Raw genomic sequence first — 24190 nt, 5'->3', positions numbered from 1 at the left:
GAAGAAGTCCAGGAGCATGCCCATGGTGTCCTCCAGCCAGGATGCACTATCTACTGTTTTCAGCAGTGTTTCCCTCCCATGCCCTAGGTGTTACCTGTGTGCTGAGATCTCACCCCTCTGATGCCTCTTTTGGGTGATGTAACTCCTCCCACTGTGGAAGCAATAAATAGCATTCTAAGAGTAACGCCACATTTTCCCCTTAACAGACTTCCTCCCCACAGATACCGAAGAAAGTCATTGAACCTGCAGTATCAGAGAAGTAAACTGGAAAGAACCACAGGCAAAAGCACCACAGACGGGGCTAAAAGGAGATAGTGAGAACACTTTACATTGGGGATTTGATTATTGATCACCTACAGAGCACCAGGAACTCTGCTGGGGGCTGAACTAACAAAATGAGAACAGTGGTTCCTTGCCCTAAAGCAAGCAGGTTAAGGTAGATTCGACAAGCACAACAGCAGCCTAGGTACCTGACCTAGGCAAGCAGGAAGCAAATGGCTTCTGGTAGGGTTGGGGCCATTGAGGGAGTAAAACCTGGAGGGGGCCTCAAAGCATGGTTTTGGAGAGGGAAGTAACTTGGGAGATGCAATAAAGTTCCAACACTGAAAGATGGTATTGTAGCATTAAGAAATACTGAGTTTTCATTTTGTCTCTTGAAAAGATTACCCTAATTTAAAAAAAAAAAAAAAAACAAAGAAAATCCTGTGGGTTGACAAGTGGTATGAAAAATCAGGAAAGCAAAATTCAGATAAAACCATTGCAGCGTAACACACAGACCTCAGGTAAAGGGGGCTGGGCACAGAAGACAGAGCGGAGGAGACTAAAGAACTAGGGAGCTCATCACTTGGATCCCTAGGGCTCCACACCAGCCCCTGAGCAGCCCAGCATCTCCTTAGCTGCCCCTCCCCCAACCATAGACCTTGGACAGATTTATATGTTTATGAAACACATTGGCCTGTCTGTATCGGCCATCAAGAAGACTTTAAAAAAAATCAGGAGAACTGAATATTTTACCAATTTTAAGAGCAACAAACACATCTGAATTGCAGAGGGATTTGCTTGATTTTGTAAACACAACCATTCACTTTACAGAGATATAAAAATTTAGCCAAGATGTTTGTAGTTATTATCAGTGGAAAGCTCGGCTTTCCAACCCTCTTTACAAGCTCCTAGAAATTGTTAAGGTCATGTTTTAGAAATGTGCTATTAGAAGATCCAAACAAGTTGTTAAACCCAATAAATACCTGTAATCCTCAACACCATTCTCCAAGATGGCTATGATTGTTCCTATTTACAGACTGGTGGAAATTGAGTCTCAAGGAGATTAGGTACACACACACACACACACACACACACACACACACACACACACACACACGTCTGTCTCTTGGCCAGAAAAAGCAGACCCTATTGCGCAGTTAAGATCTTCAGGGCTGCAAGCTGTACACACACACACACACACACACACACACACACACACACAGCTATCATACTATATCATCACCTATTTTTCACTTTGACTTTGGGAAAAAGGAACAAACCACACTCTAGCAAAGTGTCAGGAAGTCAAACTAGTTGAAGATTATTGTTGAGCTTTGAAATGTCACAGTTAAAAGGATACTCACAGCAGAAGGGTGTCTTTATAATAATAATAACTGTCTTAAGCTAGGTTTCTTGCTTAGGATGTTCATTGTTTTTCTTTCTGGAAAAAAAAATATCTGCAGAAAAAGGCTTATTCTACTCTGTTCCTTCCCCCCTCCCAAGTCCTTCTCAAACAGAAAACAGAACGGCACATCCAGGGTCTAGTTTTCTTGCCTGATCATCCAGAGCATGTAAAATATCGTGAAATACACTCTGAGTCAGCTCTTCAGAAGACAGATCTCGGCAAGTGCTGTGACATTGCTAAGCAACACCGCAGAGGAGCTGGCTGCAAATTAGGGGACAAATTTATAAGAAGACAGAGTCTCTGGGGACTCGCATGGACATTTTATTATGAGCCATCTGGATGATCTACAGTAATAACCACACATTATTGTTCACTGTTCGAGGCTGATAATTCCCACATAATTATATTGATGCCTCCCTCTGTGATCCTAACCTAGCTTTCAAAATCTTCTACTATGCTTTGCCTAATCCAGGTATTATTCTGCCAAATGGCAGAAGATAGTTAGACCTAGTGAGCAATTTCCATTCCTTCCAAAACAAAATTTAAAACACCGTAAGAAAAAGTTGCTTTCTGCTCTCCACTTGTACAGTGGCAGAGCTGACTGCCCAGGAATGTCTATAATAGAGGGATTGGTCACAGTACCATCACTGCTCAGGTCTCCCAATATGAGCTCCACTACAGTTCCCCAGAGGAACCCATCATAAGATTCAGTCCCATTCTCAGCCAGCAAGGACTGTGGTACAAAGAAGCAAAACTTGAACTGCTGAGGAAAAGTGTCTGGCAAGTATCCCTCCCAGGTCCAGCCACCAGAATGGTTTACTCATTTAACTAATATTTGTAAGGAAATTGGACTAAGCAATATGATTTTAAAGCAAGAGTTACAAAATTGATGAGTCAAATATAGCTCAGATTTATTAGATATTTTTAATTTGGTATTTGTTGACAACACTTGAAAACTGAGAGATTTCACCCAGAAACCCAGGTGTCTAGATTCTACTCATAAGAAAAGGTCTGTACATAAACCAGGAAGCAAATGAGTGAGGAGAGAAAATGTTGGCAATAACAAACCAAACCACAAGGCTTGGATTTGCAGGGAAGTTGAGACAGGAGAGTAAGAATTTCACAAAAGGGTGGTGATTCAGAGGGAATGAAAATCAGTGGTAACTCTAAGAGTTCAAAGGTGAGAGAGAGAGAGAGAGAGAGAGAGAGAGAGAGAGAGAGAGAGAGAGAGAGTAAGTATATGTGTGTCCAGTTCATACATCATATTTGGAACTCAATAGCTATTGAAGGATTACTGTCTCCATTCATTTTGTGCTGCTCTACCAGAATGCCTGAGACTGGCTAATTTACAAGGCACAGTTGTTCAGTTGCTCATGGTTCTGGGGATCTGGTGTCTAATGAGGGCTGACTCTCTGCTTTCAAGATGGCACCTTGAACACATGTCCTCTGAAGGCACTGAATGTTGTTTACAAAAGCAAGGAGAGAATCACTCCCATAATTCTTTTCATAGTGGCACCAGTGTCTGCCAGAAGAATTGATTCTCATGACCCAAACCTGTCTCATGACCCAACTCCTGATTTCATTGCATTGGAGATTAAGTTGCAATTCATGAATTCAGGAGGACCCATCCAAACCCTAACAGTGCCCCCAAGTTCAGCCCTTTATTTTCATTTGCCAAGTTCTCGCCTTGTTCAAAAACTGAAGTGAGGGGGTTTTAAGCTCTTAGATCAAAGAGAAGTATCTTTTAGCATAGGTTTGGAGGATTTGGATAAGGAAAGAACTCCACAGGGCAAAATCTATGTCTGTTCACACCTCATGTATGACATATGTGAGCCACATGTTGAGTTCAGCTCTCCCCAGGCAAATGTGTAACCATGTATGTGCTGAGGAGCCGCTTAGGGAGGTTCATCTGGAATGCCAGTCTCCCACAGAATGCCAGGCAGAGCTGCTGTAATGAGTCAGTACTTTGAAAGCTTTTCAGTTTGAAGGTTAAACTATTCCTTCCCTTCTCACTTGAGTAGGAAGTGGGATTTGTGGCTGTTTCCTCATTTATCCTCTGTCTCTTAAGTGATTTGGGTTTTCTTTTGTTTTGTTTTCTAATTTTAAAAAATAACTACTTCTTTGGGCCATGAACATTTGATACATCGAATAGTGACCAAAGAAACCCTTTTAAGAAAAGCCATTAATTTTAGTAGTCCATACAAATTGGGGGGGGTTGTTTTGTTTTGTTTTGTTTTTGTAGAAAATTTCAGCCTAAACGTTTAAAATTGGGCTGTGTTAGAAAATACCTTTCAGCTGGGTGGTGGTGGCTCACGCCTTTAGTCCCAGCACTTGGAAGGCAGAGGCAGGTGGATCTCTGTGAGTTCAAGGCCAGTTTAGTCTACAAATCAAGTTCCAGGACATCCAGGAGTGTTACACAGAGAAACGCTGTCTCAAAAAAAAAAAAAAAAAAAAAAAAAAATCAAAGAAAAAGAAGAAAGAAAAGACACTCTCTTTTGGCTAAGAACTTCGGCTTAGTATGAAGATTTTTCAAAGGGAGTCATAAGGAAAAGAAGTAGTAACCAATTTATTCCAAACACCCCACAAAACAGTAAGATCTACAAGGCGTGCAGGTGCTATGTATGATGGGAAATTACAAATCATCAGCCCTGGTCCTGTCATTTAGAAACCCTTCACGCTGGCTGTCGGGTGCATGCCCTTCATCTAGCACTCAGGTGGGGAGGAGCAAGAGGAGCAGGAATTCCAGGCTGAGCTCAGCTCAGGGGTGAGTTTGAGACCAGCTTGAGCAACATGAGTCACTGTCTCAAAACTCAAAGTAACAACAGATAAATAAAATCTTCAAAGCAAGCATTTATTCCATAGTTAAAAGAAGAAAGGAAGCCCTCGGGTTTATGAGTACCTTCATTCTGAGGCTAAATTAACACATTGCAAATATGCTTCTGGAAGCTTTCCAAGGCCTCCGTTGCCAGGTTCTGTGTATGAGGGAAGGATAGGTAGTTTTGTTTTTTTTTTTTCATTTGTGCTTCTCAAAGTACTCATGAATAATATCCACCCATGGATACAATGAGCCTTTGGATAGGACTTCACTACTTTGCACTAAGCTGAATTTTACATGTTGTTGCTGGACCTTGAGCAGACAGTGAAAAGAGACCAACCACTAAAGATGTGACATCCCAGTCCAAAGTGCTTTATAGCTCATTTCATCTGATCCTATAGAAATGCTCCTGATGAGGAGTGATTGCCTCTCCCTGTGCCCTGCACCTCACTTTTCAGAAAGAACAGAGGCACAGGAGGGTTACCCAGCTCATACATAGTTGAGCCTATCTTTGAACTATCCAATGAATGTCACTTAGAAGTCCTCTTAATCTGTATAGCAATATTGTAGTGGCCATAGTCGTAAGCCTTGGACATCAGTGTTGATCTTCTTGATCTTACCAAGTCCAGAAAAGTTCAATACACCAAAGCATTCTGGATGTCACTGTCTCTGAAGAGGTGTGCATTTGAAGACTTTTATTTAGGAAATGTGAGGAGAGCAGAGCATGTGGTGTGAGAACTTGGTTTTCTGTTTTAGACAGATTTAAAGTGAAATAGAGTCTTTGCTCCCCACATAAGACAAGTTAGCCACCAGCAAATATTCAAAGGGGGAAATATCTGGGCTCCAAATAGCACACTGGGCAGGTAAAGAAGGACCATGTATCACATCCTCTCTCTCCTTTTGATATGTGCTTTGATTTCCCTTAGATCTGAGAGTAGATGTGCAGAATTAATGAAGAGATGTTAAATATTGGCCCCAACATGACAAATATCCTTTGCTATTAAACAACAACTCTCTATTGAAAATATCTTAGTCATACTGACTTTGTCTTAACAAGCTTGGATAAGGAGCCAAGTTGTCTCACTTCCCTGCTCCACCTCTTATGGTTCTCATCTTTGTGGCGCTTTCAATAATGGCAGCTTCTCATATTCTGCCTTGTGTGGGTCTTCCAGTATGCCCTTCACTGCCACCTTGTTTATAGGACAAAGCAATTATCATGCAGCTTTACAATTGAGGATGCCCGTGTTCAGAGAGAGGAAACACCTGGCTCAGAGTCATATGTCCCATAAGCAACAGATCCTGGGTTCAAAACTATAGCCCTAACTTCAAATCCCGTTTTCTTCCATGCACTGCTGAACATAACCCTTCCATGCAAGCCAGAACTCATACATACATCTTGATAAGTGCTGGGCAGCTTTACCGAGAAACTGCAGTCAGTTCTAATAAAACTGTGATTTTCAAGTTTGACCCAGAAACAAAGCTGGATCTTTGAAAAGAATAAAACATCAACTGTTAATTTTTCCTGTGAGATGACACTGAAATAATAAATGTGTCTTCCCATTTATTTCTCCACCTCTAGTTTGCATTCAGATCAAATGAGTTCAGCATAGATCCTTCTGTTGACTTTCCATTTCATACATCTGAATTTTAAATCTTCAAACATGAGAAGTCCTTTTTCTGCTGCTCCTGTCTCTAGGGTTTGGTGGGAGCTGTGGGATGAAGAATGTCAAAAGCCTCAAAACAGAGGAAAGAGAAATCTTTACCATGTACTTCTTGAGAAAGGCTGGAGTCAGGAGCCCCAAATACTCATTCTTATTCACATATTTTTAAAATGAGAAGGTAAAGCATAAACTTCATTCAATCAAAACAATGCTCCCTGTTGTCTGTGCTCTGGGTAAAATGGCCTTCTAAAGATTTCTTTTTTTTTTTTTTTTTTTTTTTTTTTTTTTTTTTTTTTTTTTTTTGGTTTTTTGAGACAGGTTTTCTCTGTGTAGCTCTGGCTGTCCTGGAACTCACTCTGTAGACCAAGGTGACCTTGAACTCACAGAGATCTGCCTGCCTCTACCTCCTGAGTGCTGGGATTAAAGGTGTATGCCACCACCGCCCAGCTTCTAAAGGTTTCTAAACAGCACATTTCACAAAACAAAAATAAGACAATGAAACTTCCTTTATACTTTGTCTTGAAAATTTGGACACATGTTATTCACAGATTTTTAAGATTAGAAGCAAGACCCCTACTCCGATTTCGTTCATTGTGAGGTATGGACAAGAACCCAGAGTCCAGCCTCTTAAAGTCAGGTAGGAAGATTGCTGGCAAGCATGGACAGAAGGTGGTGGACCTTAAGGTGGGCAGAAGAACAGTGAAGCATTCAGTTCCTTGGAGATCTATGAACCAAGTTCCCACCTGGGTTCCCAGCTCTCCAGATGGCCCCAAAGCTAGTCCAGGACCATGTTAGACAGTGTCAGTGGTCAGCCTGCAGGCTCATCAAAGCATACATCAGTGGGTTTGTATGGCACTGTGCTAAGGGTCATCCATAGTCAGATTTAGGCTCGTCCCAAATGCAAACCAATTAGCTTGGGATCCCTACCCCCCAGCCACATGTTCTTCTTGAAGAAACCTTTCAAAGAAAAGGCCCCAGGTGATTCCCAGAATGGAAACCTGGGTGACACCCCACTCTTCCTGTCCTGGCTGCCTCTTGCTCAGTTGCTACAGTGAGTGCTGTTAGATGGGACCAAACATTAACCTTCTAAGCTTTCTCAGCCCCTCTTTCCTTTCCTCAAGAAACTCAGTTGGTTCTTAGCCCAAATAAGTTGAAGATAGCAGGGCAGTGGTCACACATACCTTTAATGCCAGAATTCAGAAGGCAGAGGCAGGAGGTGGGTCTCTGAATTTGAGGCCAGCCTGGTCTATACAGAGCAAGTTCCAGGACAACCAGAGCTAAGACAGACAGACAGACAGACAGATAGATAGATAGATAGATAGAAGTTGAAGGTGGCTTGAGATGTCAGTGGGTTGTGGGAATGAGTGATTTGGAGGTCAAGTTCTTGCACAGGTGAGTTTTCATCATGCCTTCTGGGCCCTTACAGCCAGGCTAGGCCTGGCCACAGACCGTCAACCAACAGTGGCTGTTTTCCATGGGGCATCCTTGGGCTATGGGACAGTAGCCAGGTGTGTGAGGAGCTCTGGCTTCGGCATGCACACTGTTTGTCCTGCCTGCACGTTGCATCCCTCATCCTGCACCACCTACAGCCCCAGGATTAGGGAACAGGATTGTCTGGCTCGTGGAAATGCTGCCCTGCTTCCCTCGGGATGTGGCTGCTGAGTTCTCCATCTCACCATCCCGTGGCTGCCAACGATGAAGACTGTGTTCTAACTGGCTGATGTCATCCTCCATCCTTCCCCACAAATAGGATCCCCCTCTGCTGGAGTGGATGCTGTCCCCTTCAGCGTCCTCCCTCCCGTGTGCCATGTTGCTATGCAGCTTTTCACTGTCCTCATCCCCCCCACCATTCGCCTTGTTTTTTCCGCAGAGTGTGCCCTGTTCTTGTCCCTCTGTCCCATTCATCATCCAAGGAAGCAGCTCAGAAACAATCTAGATATTGCCATGGTGCAAGAATGTATGAGGCTTGTTATATGTGAACAGTTCTTATTCTGTGTCAACACAAAGTAACAATGAAGCAATGTGATTGTATTTATTATACACGTTCCACTCGAGACAAAATTCAAAACAGTATCACCTGCCATAAACAGATGTTTCAAGGTTGGGGTCAATACATGAAAACAGGTGGGTGCATATAGGAAGGTGTGCATCTGAAAAGATGGGTCCACTAACATGCAGTGATGTGACATCACTGTGGAGAACATGGTTGACAGCCAGCTTTGCAAACACAGGGCCACCCATGTCCTGTTTCCTGAGCTGATCATAGTGGATTCCAGCTGTTTCTTTCTTTCCTTTACCTGGCAGAAGGAAGGGAGCCTACAAAAAACTATTAGTTGGCTGATAGAATTTATCAGTTTACTGTAAGATCTCACACACACACACACACACACACACACACACACACACACACACCTATTTTGTAATGCCACTGTGAACATGTGATTAATATTGATGAAATATATAGATCACTTGAAAATTCTACTCTTTTGTAAACACACATACACACCAACTGTTCTTAAAATTACAGAAAAAAATATTTAACTAATAGCAATCCTCAAAAATCAACAAAAAAAAATTGTTATTTACCTAAAACTCAACTTCTCATTGAAGCATCCACTTCTTTTGTAATGATTCCAACAATGGGCAGAATAGGTAAGATCCACAAGAACATAAAGATGGGGTGATTTTCCTCCCCAAGGGCAGAATTTTACACTGGGGTATCAAAAATAGCTTTAGATAAAATTAGACATGTGGGAAGGAATATATAGAAAGAGAATGTATGGCATAAATATCCAACACAGAGATGTTTGTCATCTGCTTTAAGCAGGCTCCTGCATCTCACACAGACTCATCGACTACAGGCTGATTCACATGTGGGTTTTCAGCATCTATGCAAGGCAATGGGCCATGGACACGTTCAGTGGAATGTCTCTGGAGTCTAATTAATTTCTTGAAACTTATTAGTAGAATGTTGTTATGACCAAGAAAGACATTTTTAATCTGCTTACAACATTGTTCAAAATAATCTGGGATTTTGAAAAGAACAAAAATCAAAGCCTTTTTTTAGAAACTAAAGGAAGAAAAAGGGAAATGATATGTCCCTGTCCCCTCTCCCTTCATCTAGTCACCATGCCACCAGCTGACTCCCACATCCCTGCCTCCCAGTGATCTCCAGTACAGACAGGTTCCCGGGGCCATCTACACTCAGAAGCCCAAACACTGCTCCCCTGCCTGTGCTCTTTACACCACAGCAAGCCTCTGAATTGTGCTGCTCTCTCACCCGTCTCAGCCAGGTGGGCTTCCCTGGGAAGGTGATACTGATGCTCAAAGTGCCCTCAGTACCACAGGCAGCTTGTTCAGCATCCTGCACACATGACCCTTGGTGTTTCATCTAAAGTATGAGATCCTCAGTGATAGGAGAGCTAAAATTGGGCTGTTCGTATTGCCTCTTTCCAGGTAGCCTCCTTATTCTCTAGGAGATGGTTCTTTTGGAGGCTGGAAAAGCCATGTAATGACCTTTGGACTACTAAAGATGGCAAGTGTCTACAAGGTTCTCTGGGTCTAGAAGGCTGTCCTTTCCTCCTGGAGTGTCATCTGTATAAAAGTGAGGCTAGGCAAAGCCTGGGCTGAAGCACTTTGCCAAGTACTCTGTTTGGTTGAGGGTTGAACTAACATGTCCTGTTCTGTACCGCAGGACCCAGCCCACCCTCGGTTGAATAATATATTTTCAGTGATTCTGAAAACGGGCCGTGAAGCTGTCTGCCACATGGCTCATGTTTGCACATCTCCATATAGTTACGATTGCCGAATTTGACAGTATAACTCTGAATCTGATTAATTAAGAATGTGTAAAAACAAAGTTCTTGCATTCTAGCTCGTTCCTTATCTTTGTGTCTTTTACTGTGATGTTGTAGAACTTGGATCATATGGAAAACTAAAATATTATGACACAATGACTGAAGAAGGTAAGAATGATTTCAGAATTGTATGCCGTTGGCTTTTTCTTTTCCGTCTTTCATTCACCGTGGCTGTGGCTTGCCCATTTCTTAACCTCTTTATTTTCTTCTTTGCATGACCTCAGTAACATTGTGTGATTTGTTGTTTTGGTTTTGGTTTTAGTTCTGCATTTTTGTCTAGTTTTTCCCATTGTGTTTAGTTGGAATTAGAGATGTGAAATACCATGGGTAATTATGTTATTCCATTCAGACGATCAAACCATCCCAATTATATAACACACGCAGAGAAATGGTGTCGGCAATGTAAGCACAAATCAACACCCACACACTCACAGGCACATACAGAAACACGTCCTCCCAGCCCTCTCCTGAGATGCCCTGCATTTCTCAGAGGGCTGTGGGCTTGTGTCCTGCAGCCCTGTCACCCCACCAACTCCAACAAGAGCCTTAACCTGATAGGCCAGAGTATTCCAGGTACTCCAGGCATCAGAGTAGTTTATATGAAGCTCCCACCCTGGGAGGTCAGGTGGTTTACTTGAACAATTTCCTAAGGAGAGATTTATTTTAAAATGCACTTGCTAATGAATTCCAGTCCTTATCTTAGGGGATAACCTTGTCCCAGGGAGAATCACTTTTCGGAATTATTGAATTCTGGAACAGAATCATAGCACAGCGATTTTTAATTTGTGAATCTTGTAAAGGGAGATGTCTTCTCATCCTAGCTGCTCTTCCACCCCACACATGTCTCCACATCTGGAGGAGTATATAATGTTTATTTAAAAAATCATTTTTACGTGATTCTTTCTCTGATACTAATGAGCAGAGGTATCCTAGAATGTCCTTCAACACAATAAATTCCCAAACGTGTTGCATATCTTGCATTCAGCTTCCAGTATTTCTTAGCTGCCTTAGTTGCCAAAGGTTTCCTAGCTGCTTTGCATGCAGGAAGTGGACCATCTGACAGTCCTGGATAAAGAGGAAGCCCCTCCTCAGCCCCTCCCAACTCTGGCTTCTGTGCATACCTGGGCCCTTCTCCACTGCTCTCCTGGGTTTCTGGCTAACCACCTCAATGTGGTTAGATCATCTGGTCACTAAGAAGATCTCAGGAAGAGTCCTACCAACAGCCAGAGAAATGCAGGAGCTTGAGCAGTGAGAGGCCCAAGAACAGAGGCTGCCTGTAAGGATAAGTGTTCTTTCACCGGGGAATAGAAAGAGCTCTCTGCACATTAAAGGAAATCCCTGGCCTGACTGTTATTCAACTCCTGGCTTGGAGAGAGGGTTTGTTAACTTCTGCTGGGCTGTCACTAATCTCCAGGGTCTCTTTACATCCTGCCTATGGCCTGCCAGCCCCAAGTCCCATTTGTCACTCCAGTCTCCCTTTCTCTTCCCTCTGTTTCTCTCCTTTCTCCTTGTCTAACCCTCTGAGCAAACGCTGCTCTGCAGAACCCCTCCTCTTTCCCTGCTACCCCAGAGTGAGGTCACGTGGAGACACAGTGGTGGTCCTTGCAGTCTGATGATATTACTTGCTGATGACTGGGATTTGGAAGAAGACAATAAAAGTCAAACTGTGTCTGGACTAAGAACCAAGGATGGTCCTGAGGAAGCTTGACCACTTGTGTTTTGGTGGCCTCGTGGATCACCGCTAACATTCTTTTTCTCTGACTTTCCCTCCCCCTGTCTATTTCCTACTGCCTTATTCTTAGCTAAACATCCATCCCCATCATGATAAGCAAATAATAACTGAAGCAGAATTCCATGAGATAGTGTCCTGTGATGTTACTAGGTATATTTAAACAACAAGGAAGGAAAGGGGGAAGGAGCCATGTAAGCCATATCTAGAGCACTAAGAGACTTTTGACTTAGATTTCCTTACCAGGTGACTCTTGGTCCTTGGCTGTTCTGTGAGATAGTCTACGGTGAATCACACAGAGGGTTCAGGTGTACAGGGTTCTCAGGCTGCTTTGATCAGAGAAATATTTCTTACATGGATCTTCTGAAGGACCATCCTGCAAATGCTACCTGAGGTTAACCCTTCATCTGGAATGAAAACATCTGAAAGAGTGAAATCTCCTAAACACATAGCAGCCCCTCTACAGTACCAATAGGAAGGATGTTGTGCAACAGAGTTTCAATCCTCTCAAACCACACTCACTATTGGCAGGACAAGCCAAATTTGGCTTAAACCTAATTCTTGGATTTCATCGAAGAGACCCAAAGTCAACTTCAATCCCTTGGAGATGACAATAGACATATTCTCAAGGACCTCTCACCTCTCACTTAAAAATAATAATCATAACTGTGATTTGCAGCTCCCCGATGCTGTACAATTTAAGAGAGTGTCATAAAGATGGAGGTGTTTGGGGCAATAACTATAGATTCACCACCTTTGGGAAATATTCTGCTCCATTTCAGCAGTTTAACAATTTTAGCACTGTGACTAGCCCTCCAGTAAGGCTTTATTATGTTAGCTCTTGTGATGAGTCATTATTAATAACTATTCACAGGTGTTCTCTGGACATGATGTAAGGTCAGCTGCTTTAGGCAAATCCTTTTGTCCTCCTTAAATAGATCAAGTGGAAAGATGCATTATACATGCCATCTCATCTCTAGAGAAGAATGAGATAGGGATTTTTAAATACACAGAACTGTCCTCCACATAGTTGGCATGTTATTTTTGGGCACCTACTTGTGCTAAGCATCCTCCTGGGTACTCTGAGGAAGCAAGATTGGAGAGCAGGCAGTTTGTTCCTATGAGACTTACAGACAAGGGGGAACAATAACAGAGAATGACTGGGGACTCAGAAGAAAATGGTAAATACCAAAGAAGTTCAGAAGATGATGTAGAAAAAATACCTTCCAGTAATGAAGGGAGAAGATTTTTATGAAAACAGTGGTCTTTGAATGAGCCCTAAAAGATCAGTAGATGTGGGGTAACCTGGAGAAGGAAGATGGCAAGGACCAACTTAACTGAGCCAAGAGAAAGAGGAAACAGGGAGCCCACTCCAGCACTGTGAGTTCCCTTAGCTGCTGGGTGCAGGCCCGTGGGTTTTGAATTGTCTCTCCAGCATCATGGCCACATGGGTAAGCTGTAATGACCGTGGGGAAAAATCAAGATCCACAGAAGTATCTTAGTACTTGAGGAAACTGAGGTTTGGAGGAGCAAAGGGATCCATCTGGGAAGACAGAGACAGGAAGTGGTGGTGTGGGGCCTGAACTCAGTAAAAGTCACACCAAAGCCCTGCAGGGGAGCACTGCCATTCAGCCCTGCCTTGTGCAGGTAGCTCTGGGGACCACTGCCATTCAGCCCTGCCTTGTGCTGGTGGCTCCAGGGAGCACTTCCATCCAGCCCTGCCTTTTGCAGGTAGCTCTGGGGAGCACTTCCATCCAGCCCTGCCTTGTACAGGTGGCTCTGGGGAGCACTGCCATTCAGCCCTGCCTTTTGCGGGTAGCCCTGGGGAACACTTCCATCCAGCCCTGCCTTGTACAGGTGGCTCTGGGGAGCACTGCCATTCAGCCCTGCCTTTTGCGGGTAGCTCTGGGGAACACTGCCATTCAGCCCTGCCTTGTACAGGTGGCTCTGGGGAGCACTTCCATCCAGCCCTGCCTTGTGCAGGTAGCTCTGGGGAGCACTGAAATCCATCCCTGCCTTGTGCAGTTGGCTCTGGGGACCACTGCCATTCAAATTGGCTGTAGTGCATGGAGTGAAAGTCTTAGTGTCCACCACCAGTTTCTTTTTGTTTCTGTAACAAAGTACCCACAACAGATGTGATAGCCCAAGACATCTATTCATCAACATGAAGATGGACATGGTGCTAGGGCAGGATCAGGACCTGTGGCTGGCAAAGATAATCTTCCTGGGAGCTTATGCCTGGTGGGAGACATGAGCGATAATGGCTGTAAACCATTAAGCCTGAGCTCTTGGCCTTGGGAACCTAGAGCAGGCAGAGTCCCAGAAGCCCCAGCCCTGCCCCAATCAAACACTGCCTCCACAGCTTCACTCCTGTGTCCCAAGATGATAAGCTGCCTAGCCCAGTGTGTTCCCTTAATAGAGCACTTTATAAGCATGAGAGGTTAGTGAGCTTTGCTTTTCCCAGGGACTGTATTTGCTTCTGGAACAAGACATTTATGGAAATTCAACTTAATGGGCCTAATTGTTGTATTTCCATGACCTCAGCTAGAGAGAGAGAGAGAGAGAGAGAGAAGGAAAGAGAGGGAAAGAGAGAGGTAGGAGACAGCATCTCCTTGTCTCCTCAGAAAACAATACTGCATATTCATAGTAGAGCAATTTCAAATCTATAAAACTATAAAATAACACATAGTTAATTTCTCATTTACATATATACAAGTTTTATATCATTCTCACATTGGAGAATTCTCAATAAATTGATCATGACTTTTTTTCTTAACATTGCTTTAAATGCAAATGTATAAACTACTTCAGGGATGATTAGATGACTTAGCAGGTAAAGGCACTTTACCTGCTACCAAGTCTAATGTCTCAAGTTCAATCCCCAGGACCCACATGGTGGAAAGAAAGAATCAATTATCACAAATTGCCCTCTGATATCTATATCCACACCATGGCACAAGACCTACTCCACCCAAAAATTAAACAAATACACTAAAGAAAAAGTTAGCTCAAAATTTTTTTCTAGCTGAACCCAAGGTCTCAAGCATACTAGGCAAGCACTCTATCACAGACTGACCAACTCTCTCTCAAGCCCCAGTTTATATGATGGATTTAAAGCAAAGGCAATATGCATAAGTAATCATTTTTGCCCTTTGGAGATCAGCATTTTATAGAGACGGGTAGCTGGAGAGTTTACCTTGACTAACATCATTGAAAGCAGTAATGTGGCGAAAACTGCTTGCATCATAATGTCCTGAAACCATTGCAACCTAACTCACCATTTGCAGAAGAGAAGGTTTCACCATTATTTAAAAGAATCAACCATTGTCCATTTGCATAAGTTAAAGTAAGGGAGAAAAAGTTGTGATAGTGAGAACAAAAATTATGAAGACCTTGCTCTGATGAAATTAAGCCTGTTTCGTGGTAACCAACAGCTCCTTTACCTAACCAAAAAATGGTTAATGTCTTGCACGAACCATGGAGTCCTAAGCTACATATGTGGCTAGGTTTTTCTAAAAACCCAGTGTTTCAAAGAAACAAAAGCACCAACAACTCCCACAGTACTTCAGCCTGCTGCTTCAACACTCTAAGGTACTTTAAAGGTACCTCATGGTCCAAAATGTCTGCTGCTGAAGCCCCAGTATCACACCCATAGTCCCAGAAGATGAAAAGGTCAGAATCATTCCATAGCCCCACTCCCCCTCAGATGTTCATAGCCCCACATCTCTCAGATAGTTATAGCCCTCCTCCTCAGATATTTTCTTTTTATTTCAAGGAACCTTCTCTGAAAGTCTTTTCAATAAAACCTTAAGATTTTAGTCTTCCTCTATTGCTCTCCCCACCATCATTTACTCCCATGAACCTAGTGTCCCACAGGCAAGCCTTGTCACATGGCTAGTTTCAAGACAGACTGAAAACACAGATTTTCTTTAAAACTTGGTGAATTACTGACCTTAATAAGTAAGTAGTAAGTCATTAGGAAATGAAAGCAGAAGAGACATTGATGGGCAACTTGAAGTCTCATGATCCCACTTTCAGGTATCTATGTGTGGGTGAGGACAGCCGAGATAGAGGCAAGCTATGTGTGAGAAATCGAGAGCTCATGGCAACTTCAGGAGTCCCATAAGTCAACTAAGCAGAGATACTGAGAAGGGTCTTATGAAAGGCCAAGCTTGGGAGAGCTATCAGACAGAGCTATAGATGTAAACTCTCAAGTCATAGTTATATTCTTTGAAGTCGCCCAACTGGATGTTAATACGTGACTTGTAGATGGGAAAAGACGGCCACAGACTGAGCCTTGGTAATTCCAAAGCTGTGAATCTACAAAGAAAGAGGAGCCCCAAGTAGGAAGGCCACCAGGTGAGGAAAGTGTCCCAAAAAGCAAGGGAAGATCATGTTCCAGAGGGCCAGTTAACAGATGAGAATAGCAATGAGTCGCCCCATGAGAACAGGGTATTGCTGTGGTAGACAGATAAGGTGGGGTGGTGCGGAGGTGTCAGTAGTGATGAGGTCTAGAGACTAGCTTTATGGTAGTGTAGGGCTAAGTGAGTGACAGGAAACGTGTCTTGAAATGTGTGAATTGTAGCAATAAGGTGCTATGGGTGGCTCTCCTGTGTGGTGTTGTCATGTTGCTGTGGTTGGCAGCAGGAGTAATGGTGTGGAAAACCACAATGAAAAGGAAAACTAGAAGGAGGACTATGTAGTGCTTCGGGGTGTAGAGGTGGTGGGATTGCTGGCTGGGGGAGATGTTCTAACAGCAAGGAGAAAGTAGGGAGGTTGTTTCAAAGGCTGTGATAAAAAGGGGGCTTCTGTACATAGTGTTTGAATTAGAAGAAAGAAAACAAAACTTGCAGAGGAGAAGTCAAGGACAGTGGAGGTTTTCTGCCTTCAGCACTGGGAGGTTATGTCAGGGTAGGAATGTTCAAAGCCATCTGGAGATGTGGTCCAGATGCTGAGATGATGCAGACATTCTACTGAGATGGCAGGATGTTGCTTAACCCTAAGAAGAGTCTAACATTCTCATCTTTTTCTTCTAATGAATCCATGGGCCATTTGTCATGGGGAAGCAGTGTCCATCTTCTCAGGAGGGAGAACTTCAAGTCCCTTGGAGGCCAGCTGGTGGTAGTATCATGACTAGGGAAAGAAATCAACCTTCCTCACTTCAAAGAGAAAAAATTCAGCCCAGCCTAGAGAAACCTTTCCCCTCAGATATAGCCCCAAAAGCAGAGTGACCTGGCTTAGAAAGATACAAGTCCCCTTCTCTGGAGAAGAGTGTTCAGATGATGGACACCCAATATCTCTCACTCATATTTATGATTGTCCTCTAGGAAGGATGACATCATTGGCTTACTATCTACTCCAACCTCTGAACACCTGGCCTTGTAGTTGATCAAGCTGCGGAGTTGTAGGTGATCCTGGATCACACACCTAAGGTAAAAACCTTAGGTATTGTTTGGTCCAGTTCACAAGAAGCAGAACAGCTACAAGACCTTTGAAAGAATAGGAAATGTTATAGTCTCTTTTTATTACTGATCCAAACTTTCACCAGAGCAGAAAATTTTACTCACAAGTTAAATTCATTAAAACCATTTTTATAAAGATATTACATGCACACAAAAATAAAAAAGAGACACACCATAAGGAAGACCATAAGGAAGTGTCCTTCCTACCCTATAACCTCCTAATTCCTTAGAGAAATAAGGAATCATTTCATTAACATAATCCCACACGTTGAGTTCATTGTTTTAATGTGGTTTTTTTGTTTATTAATTATACCTTGGATACTTGTCTATATTAGCATATTCAGACATCCCCCATTCTTTTTTAGTAGAAGCACAATATTCTGCTACATGGCTATGTCATGGTGGATTCAATCAACCTCCTGCAGGTGAACAGTTGAAATATTTTCATTTTGTTTTATTCATTTTGTTATTGTAACAATGCTGGGTGGTCCTTTTCTGGGCCCATATTGTAAATGCTGCTATGTAAATGCATACAAATTATGCAAATATCTGAAAACAGAAATGTTAGATCAAAGAGTATGCATAAATATCTCACGTTCTGAAAGACACTGCCAAAGCACTCCCCAGAATGGCTGCACCAATTTACACTCCAATTCACAGTGCCTGGGAGAGCCTCAAAGGCAAAATTTAAATAAGCCCTTTGAAGAGAGATGTTTCCTGACTCCATTGCAAAACAGATAGACTTTGTAGTACAGCTACCTTCTAACTACTTGTTTTAGAAGCATGGGCATTTAGCAGAGTTGAGTTAAAGCCAGGGTACTGCTGTAGTTGACATGGTTGCCCTCTCAAAGTTAAGTGACAAGTTCCTCCTACACAGAATATCCAGTTTCTACTACAGCATATTCCTTGCTTCTTCCAGACTTCTGATACCCTCACAAAAATTCTGTAGAGGACACTGTGAGCTACCTCTCTGTCTTCCAGTGAGGGAGGCTGATCCTCACTATGCACAGGCACCTTTGCTCTCTCTACCTTCCAGTGACCACGGCAGGAGCCCATGCACAGACACCATTTCCAGTACTGTGTTATGTCTCATCCATTCCAGTTCATGGTTCACTCCATCCAGTCCAACCTTCCATGGCCAGGGAATTTGGGGGTACTTGAACAGATGCTTTCTGGAAGGCTGGGCTTCATCCAGAAAACAAGTATCTGAACTCACCATGACTTCTTCAGGAATGTATTCTGGCAAGTGTCTCCCTGGGACTGGATCTTATGAAGATAAACAGCAAATGTGCATAACAAGCTAAGCAGCTAGTACCGGGCACTGGATCTGTCAGAGAGACCAGCCCCAGCCCTGTGGGCAAAGCTGCCATCCTCCTGAAGTCTGGGACCAGGGAGTTCTTCCTGTGAGAATACATCTGCTGCTCAAATGCATTGCATCTTATTTTCCTGATCTAAACTGTCAGCAGTAAAAGCAGAAAGATCAGACTTGGCAAGCTCAGGCGGATTTTGCCACACTGCATATGTAGAAGGTGTCAATGGCAGCAGAAGGCAAATTGTGGATGCTTCACCCTGTCTGTTCCTGACATCCCTAGAGCTCACAATGTTAGGCTGCCTCGCCTTCATCAGTCAAACCAGAATACTGTTATTCTAAATTAATTATTCCCCCAACACACATGGAGCTCTGTCTCTTTCTCTCTGAAAAGACAGAAAAAGGGGCTGGGGAGATGGCTCAGCAGTTAAGAGCACTGGCTGTTCTTCCAGAGGACCTGTATTCAATTCCCATGGTGGCTCACTACCATCTGTAACTCCAGTCCCCAGGGACCTGATGCCTTCTTCTGACTTTAATGGGCACCAGACACACACAAAGTGTACAGACAGACATGCAGGCAAAACACCTGTGCTCATAAAGTAAACAAATGAGAGGAAGGAAGGGAGGGAGGGAGGGAGGGAGGGAGGGAGGGAGGGAGGAAGGAAGGAAGGAAGGAAGGAAGGAAGGAAGGAAGGAAGGAAGGGAAAATTGATTGGTTCCCAAAGGAAGCTGGCATGTTCACTTAACCATGGTGAGTTTCTCTTAGGATTAACTCTAAGATGAACTGGATTGTCTCATTTAGTCATGGGCTTCTACAGCTTGAGTTAGTTCTGGCCTGTGTTGGCATTTCTGCTGCAAACCAGAGAGATTTTCAGGTACCAGACTGCAGTGTAAAGTGGAAGGGGGTGAAAAATAGGAGGAAAGGAAAAAACAACAACAGAAAAACTAGGAACTCAAAGTAAGCACCAATCCTTATACTCGAGAAATCAGATAATGGATGATATTTAAAAAGCCACAAAATAATGACTGTAGCTGATTAAGTTTTAGAAAATCTAATGACTTTTACTTTACATCAAGATAAATCATTGGGTGATATACTCCCTCATCAGCAGAAAGAGGTTTTTGTTAGTTTCTGGCTTTTTAAACCAGTTTGCAGAGACATACCCCAGGTCCAAGCCTTAATGAGCTGCCTGGGACAAGATCTCACCACCTATTAGGAAATATGTTGGCAGGTCTCTGGGTGTGCAGCCCACCTTATCAATAATGACTCTTTATCCAGTCATCTCTTAGCTGTCTCCCAGGACCCAAGGGATGGAAACCAAGACAGATGTGAAAGCTTCCATAGGCAGGCCCACCTAGCTCAGAAATCCAAACCCAAGAATCAGGCTCCATTGAGTCCTCTTTGCCTAAGCCGTGTCTCTGTCTGGCAGCTGGAAATGGTCACAGAATGAAGTTCCTAAAACAGGGCAGGCTCCCTGATAGGCTAAAGAGCATCAGCTCCCCAGCCTCGATAGCGATCCCAGTTCTCCTAAAGCATTGCTGTAAAGACCTGCTACAAGGCTTGTAAACTTCAGATTCCCCTGAATTTCATTAGACATCACTTCAAAGATGACAACATAAACTATTAGTGCTGCTAAACTTTGGAATTATACCAAAAGTGTGAACTTAAGCAATCCCCTGAGGCTTCTGCCATGTGCCTCTGGGCTTCCTTCTTTCTTGCCCACTCCCCAAAAGTAAACTGAGAACTGAATTTGAAACAATTCAAGCTTCTCACCAATCCACTAGCACCCCCTTCTCTGCTGTTTTTAGTAATGGCACTGTGTCTACAGACCCCCAGAGAGCAAGTCTAGTACTGGGGGACAGATACAGCTGTCCTATGCTGGATGTCCATGTGCTACCTAGGGAGAGAGTCAGAAAAATATCTTGAAGGGTCTCTGATGAACTCCATAATAGGGCAGATAGCAATGTGCTGACATAAAGGAAAGATCCCTGAAGGCTGTGATATCTAAGACGGAATCTGGTAGAGTAAGAAAAACCACTTAGTAGGGAGCACTTGGAGCCATGTGGGAGGTAAATGGGGATGCAGGAGGCACTATGAAAACTGGAATCTAGTGAAGATGCTAAAGACAACAACAGCCCAGGAGGCTGAGCGTAAACCAATGAAAGGTAGAGTCCAAAGGTCTTGGCATTGATGGGGTGTTAGCTCTGGGAAGATGGCTAAGATGCCCCAAAGGGCAGAGCGCCCGAGTGTAGACATCAGCCATGGATCTCACGGGGAGAAGCAGATTCCTAGGAAGGAGGAGCATATGAGTTTTTCAGGGAAGCTTTTGAGTGGAGGTGTGAGTCTTCTGGAGAACCAGAGTCTAGGCTTTGGGACTGATGGACATTCAGGTAGCAAGTAGTAGGGTCCTCTGATGAGAAGAGAGAATAAAGAAGAGGAGCTAGGAGGGACTCTGAGAATGACTGACATTTGAAGAGGTTCCTCAGGGGTTGTGGAAATTAAAGATGATTTTTGAGGTTTGGGAAGCCAAATGCGACAGAGAAATCAGGTCATATGGAGGCAAAAAATAAACGAGGGCATGTTCCCTGGAGCAACGCTGACAGACACCAGGTGCGGAGTTCATGTGTGAACATGGGAGGCTAAGGACGCACACACCAGTGTAGCCAGGTCTTCCAAGTGCGGTGCCTGCAAGGGGAAGGTGGGAGGGCAGTGCCAGCAGGAAGTGAAGGCCCAAAAGGGACTGCATCATGACCTTGAACTTGAGAGAAGAGGCAGATACTAAGACTGAAAATGATACAATGTCTGTGAGAGGAAAGTCTGTGAACTGTAAAGATTTAAAAGCAGAAATGTCAGTATTTAAATATCAACATTTGTAAAATGTTGGAAATATTTCAGTGTGTTTACAAAAGTGTACTCATGTTCCCCACGATGAAGTAACCAGCTCAGGGCTGTAATATCACATTCACATTGGCCAGATGTGTTTTCTCCTTCATTACAGATCTACTCATACTATCATACCTATAAATGTAATGACAATTGAATTATGTTGAGTACTTCTACTATGAAGTTCACTCACAGTTGACTAAAGACAGTTTACAATAGTAGTTTAGTTTCATTAATGTCAATGTAGTATAATAAACTGTTTACATCATGATTCTCAGAATGAGGGAAATGATTTTGATGCTGAGCCAAATGATTTAGGGATGAGCAAAACCCTGTTTTTATTGTCTTTAAATTTTAAAAAGTATCAAACATTTTTCTTTAAGGAATAAAAATCAAGCCAGTGCCTATTAAGAAATTACTGTTTCACAGAGTTTGTAGAATGATCCATTCATCCATGTTAGCTGCAAGGTTACCTCAGAGCCAAGGAGCCTTTTTGCTTTTCTTCCCTGAGCTTCCACACACACCCTCCTAGCCATTGAGAAGCCCTCTACTGTTAGAGTAAGAATCTGAAGTGCTTGTGACTAATCCAGGCTGAATGCTGCAGGGGCACCAAATGAACCCACCTAACGCTACCGAATACAGAGCTCAGGTTTGCTTAAGATTTCCAAGACTAGTTGAGAGGACGCTTCTCGGGGCTGCCTATTTCATAAAGAGTTTCATTGCAATGTACATCTAATGAGCTTGGAATTTTTGCTTCTAACCACTGAGCCATCTCTCCATCCCCCAACCCTGGCATTATTAAGGGATAGAAGATGCGGGAAGAAGGCCCCTTCTCAGTGAAGTCTGCCCTCTACTGGTGAAAATGGCTATCTGTCTAGGAAGCTGACACAAGGTTATATCCAGTTGGTGGACAAGTGCCATGAGAACAATGATTCTGAAAAAGTTGGGGTGGGTGTCAACAGAGAAACCTTCAGGTTAGCCCCTCATAAATGAAGAGCCACTTAGTAAAGGAAGGGCATGACCCAGTCTTTTCTCCCCAGGTCTTTACAACACTCTCCAAACCTCCTCTTCCATCCCAAAGACTCTTTTAGGGGACTGGCCCTGGAAATTCACAGAATGTAGAAGCAAATGGATGGGCCTTGCCTTCCTCTCTGGACTATAAGTATGCACTGTACCCCAGTTATCTCCTAGTTATCACTGGAAAGTTCTCAGCTTGGGAGATCTCTCTGTCCCTTACAACTATAACCTTGGAAGGTTCTGTGAGGACTGAGTTAGACTCTGGTCAACAGGAAGGAAGTCTATCCTTATCTAATTGCCTTGAGACCATGAGCACAAGGTTTGTTGAGCTGTGGTGAGTGCTGGGAATGCAGCAAGAAGGAACGATGGTAAAAAGCTATGTCTGCACCCAGCTTTTCTGCCCATAGCCAACAAGACGTAAACAACAGTGATAACAGTAATGGGGATAGCTGCTTCTGAGAAATAAACTGAGATAGGAAATGCTAGAGAAGGTTTGCTCAGGGAAGCCGAGGTGAGATGGTGACATTTGAACAGATACTGGCAGAAGATAAAACAGTGAGCCTCTGATTGCTCAGAGCAGGCCAGCCAGTGCCATGGCCTAAAGGTATAAGGATGCAGTGTTCACAAGAAACAGGGAAGGGACTAGCCTGGATGGAGCAGAGCAAGAAGGGGCAAGAAGGGGCAATGAGGACAAGGTCAGGGTGGTCAGGGATTAGATAGAATCTTGCCAGCAACTGTAAGGACCTAAACTTTCATTCTGATCTGGAGATCTACTGCAGACCCTTCGACCAAGAGAGGATTAACATGACCTAAAGTGTCTACCCCTGGGGGTGCCAGGATGACAGAGAGGTAAGGGGAGAAGGGGACACACCAGCTGGCTGATTTCTCCTGGGGTGGGGGGGGCTCAGGAAATGAGGGCTGGAGGGGAAAATTAGCTGAAATAATGTGAAAATGGAAAACACCCGATTTGCTGATGAATGACTGGAAGAGAAAGAGAGGCTCTTGGGACAGCGGGCGGCGGCACCACCTAGGCTCTCCCAAGGCCTTGTCAGAATGAGGAGGGCCTGTCTGCCTATTCCAGTCAGGGCTTCCACAAGAAAACACAAAGAAGCAATAGATGGGTGTGGGGGACAGGACCTGGGGTGCCCTTTGGCTTTCGAAGCTACCTGCCAAGCCCTGAACTTCAAAGAAAGAGACAGGAAAGGCAGAACTGAAAGCATAGAAAGAGACTTGAAAAGACTTGTTTTCAAGTTTCTGCTCTCCTACCCGCCTCTCTCTTTTCTTTTCCTCTCCAAGTGACTGGCTCCCTTTACGTCTGTCTCTTTTGTGGCTTTGTTTTTTCCTGTATTGCCGATGCTCAGGCTGCAACAGTCTGGATCTAATCTGATCACAAGCCCAAAGGGTCCCTTTTGACACTTGCCTATTATAGGCTGGTGGGGAAAACGTGAAGGGATTTCCAAGGGAGCTGTTTTAATTAATTAACAGCAGGACAGAAGCCAAGTTTACTTCCCTTGACTGAACAGACCTCTAGGTAGTCTCACAGTGGAACATGGGACTTCTGTTTTAGCTTGATGTGTCCAGCCAAGGGCTTGGGGTGGCTGTGTTTCTCTGTTCGTTCTCATTCCCAAGAAGCCCTCAGCTCCCATCTTTTCCTCTCAAACTTCCTGACCACCCCCTCACGCACCCTCCTGTGAGGACACTCAGCTGGTACTCTTGCACATCTCAGATCAGACTAAAGTCTACTAAAATTGTGTACCAGGTTTGACGTAGGTGCCTCACGATCCAAGCTG

General features: G+C 43.7%; 1 protein-coding gene across 7 annotated transcripts in view; it reads left to right on the top strand.

The window, feature by feature from the left end:
• Nucleotides 1-24190, top strand: part of Slc24a2 (solute carrier family 24 member 2) — a 224349-nt gene that overhangs the window by 157992 nt on the left and 42167 nt on the right. For 6 of the 7 annotated variants that reach the window (XM_036177997.1, XM_036177993.1, XM_036177992.1 and 3 more), the window contains exon 5: nucleotides 10057-10107. The exons of the other annotated variant lie outside the window; for it this stretch is intronic. In XM_036177997.1, coding sequence (XP_036033890.1) covers nucleotides 10057-10107 — 51 coding nt within the window. The remainder of the gene's footprint in view (nucleotides 1-10056; nucleotides 10108-24190) is intronic. 7 annotated transcript variants of the gene reach the window in all.

This window comes from Onychomys torridus, chromosome 2 (assembly GCF_903995425.1).
Source record: "Onychomys torridus chromosome 2, mOncTor1.1, whole genome shotgun sequence".
In the NCBI taxonomy this organism is placed as follows: Eukaryota; Metazoa; Chordata; class Mammalia; order Rodentia; family Cricetidae; genus Onychomys; species Onychomys torridus.
The sequence above is the reverse complement of the archived record's forward strand: the minus strand, read 5'-3'. Positions and strand labels throughout refer to the sequence as shown.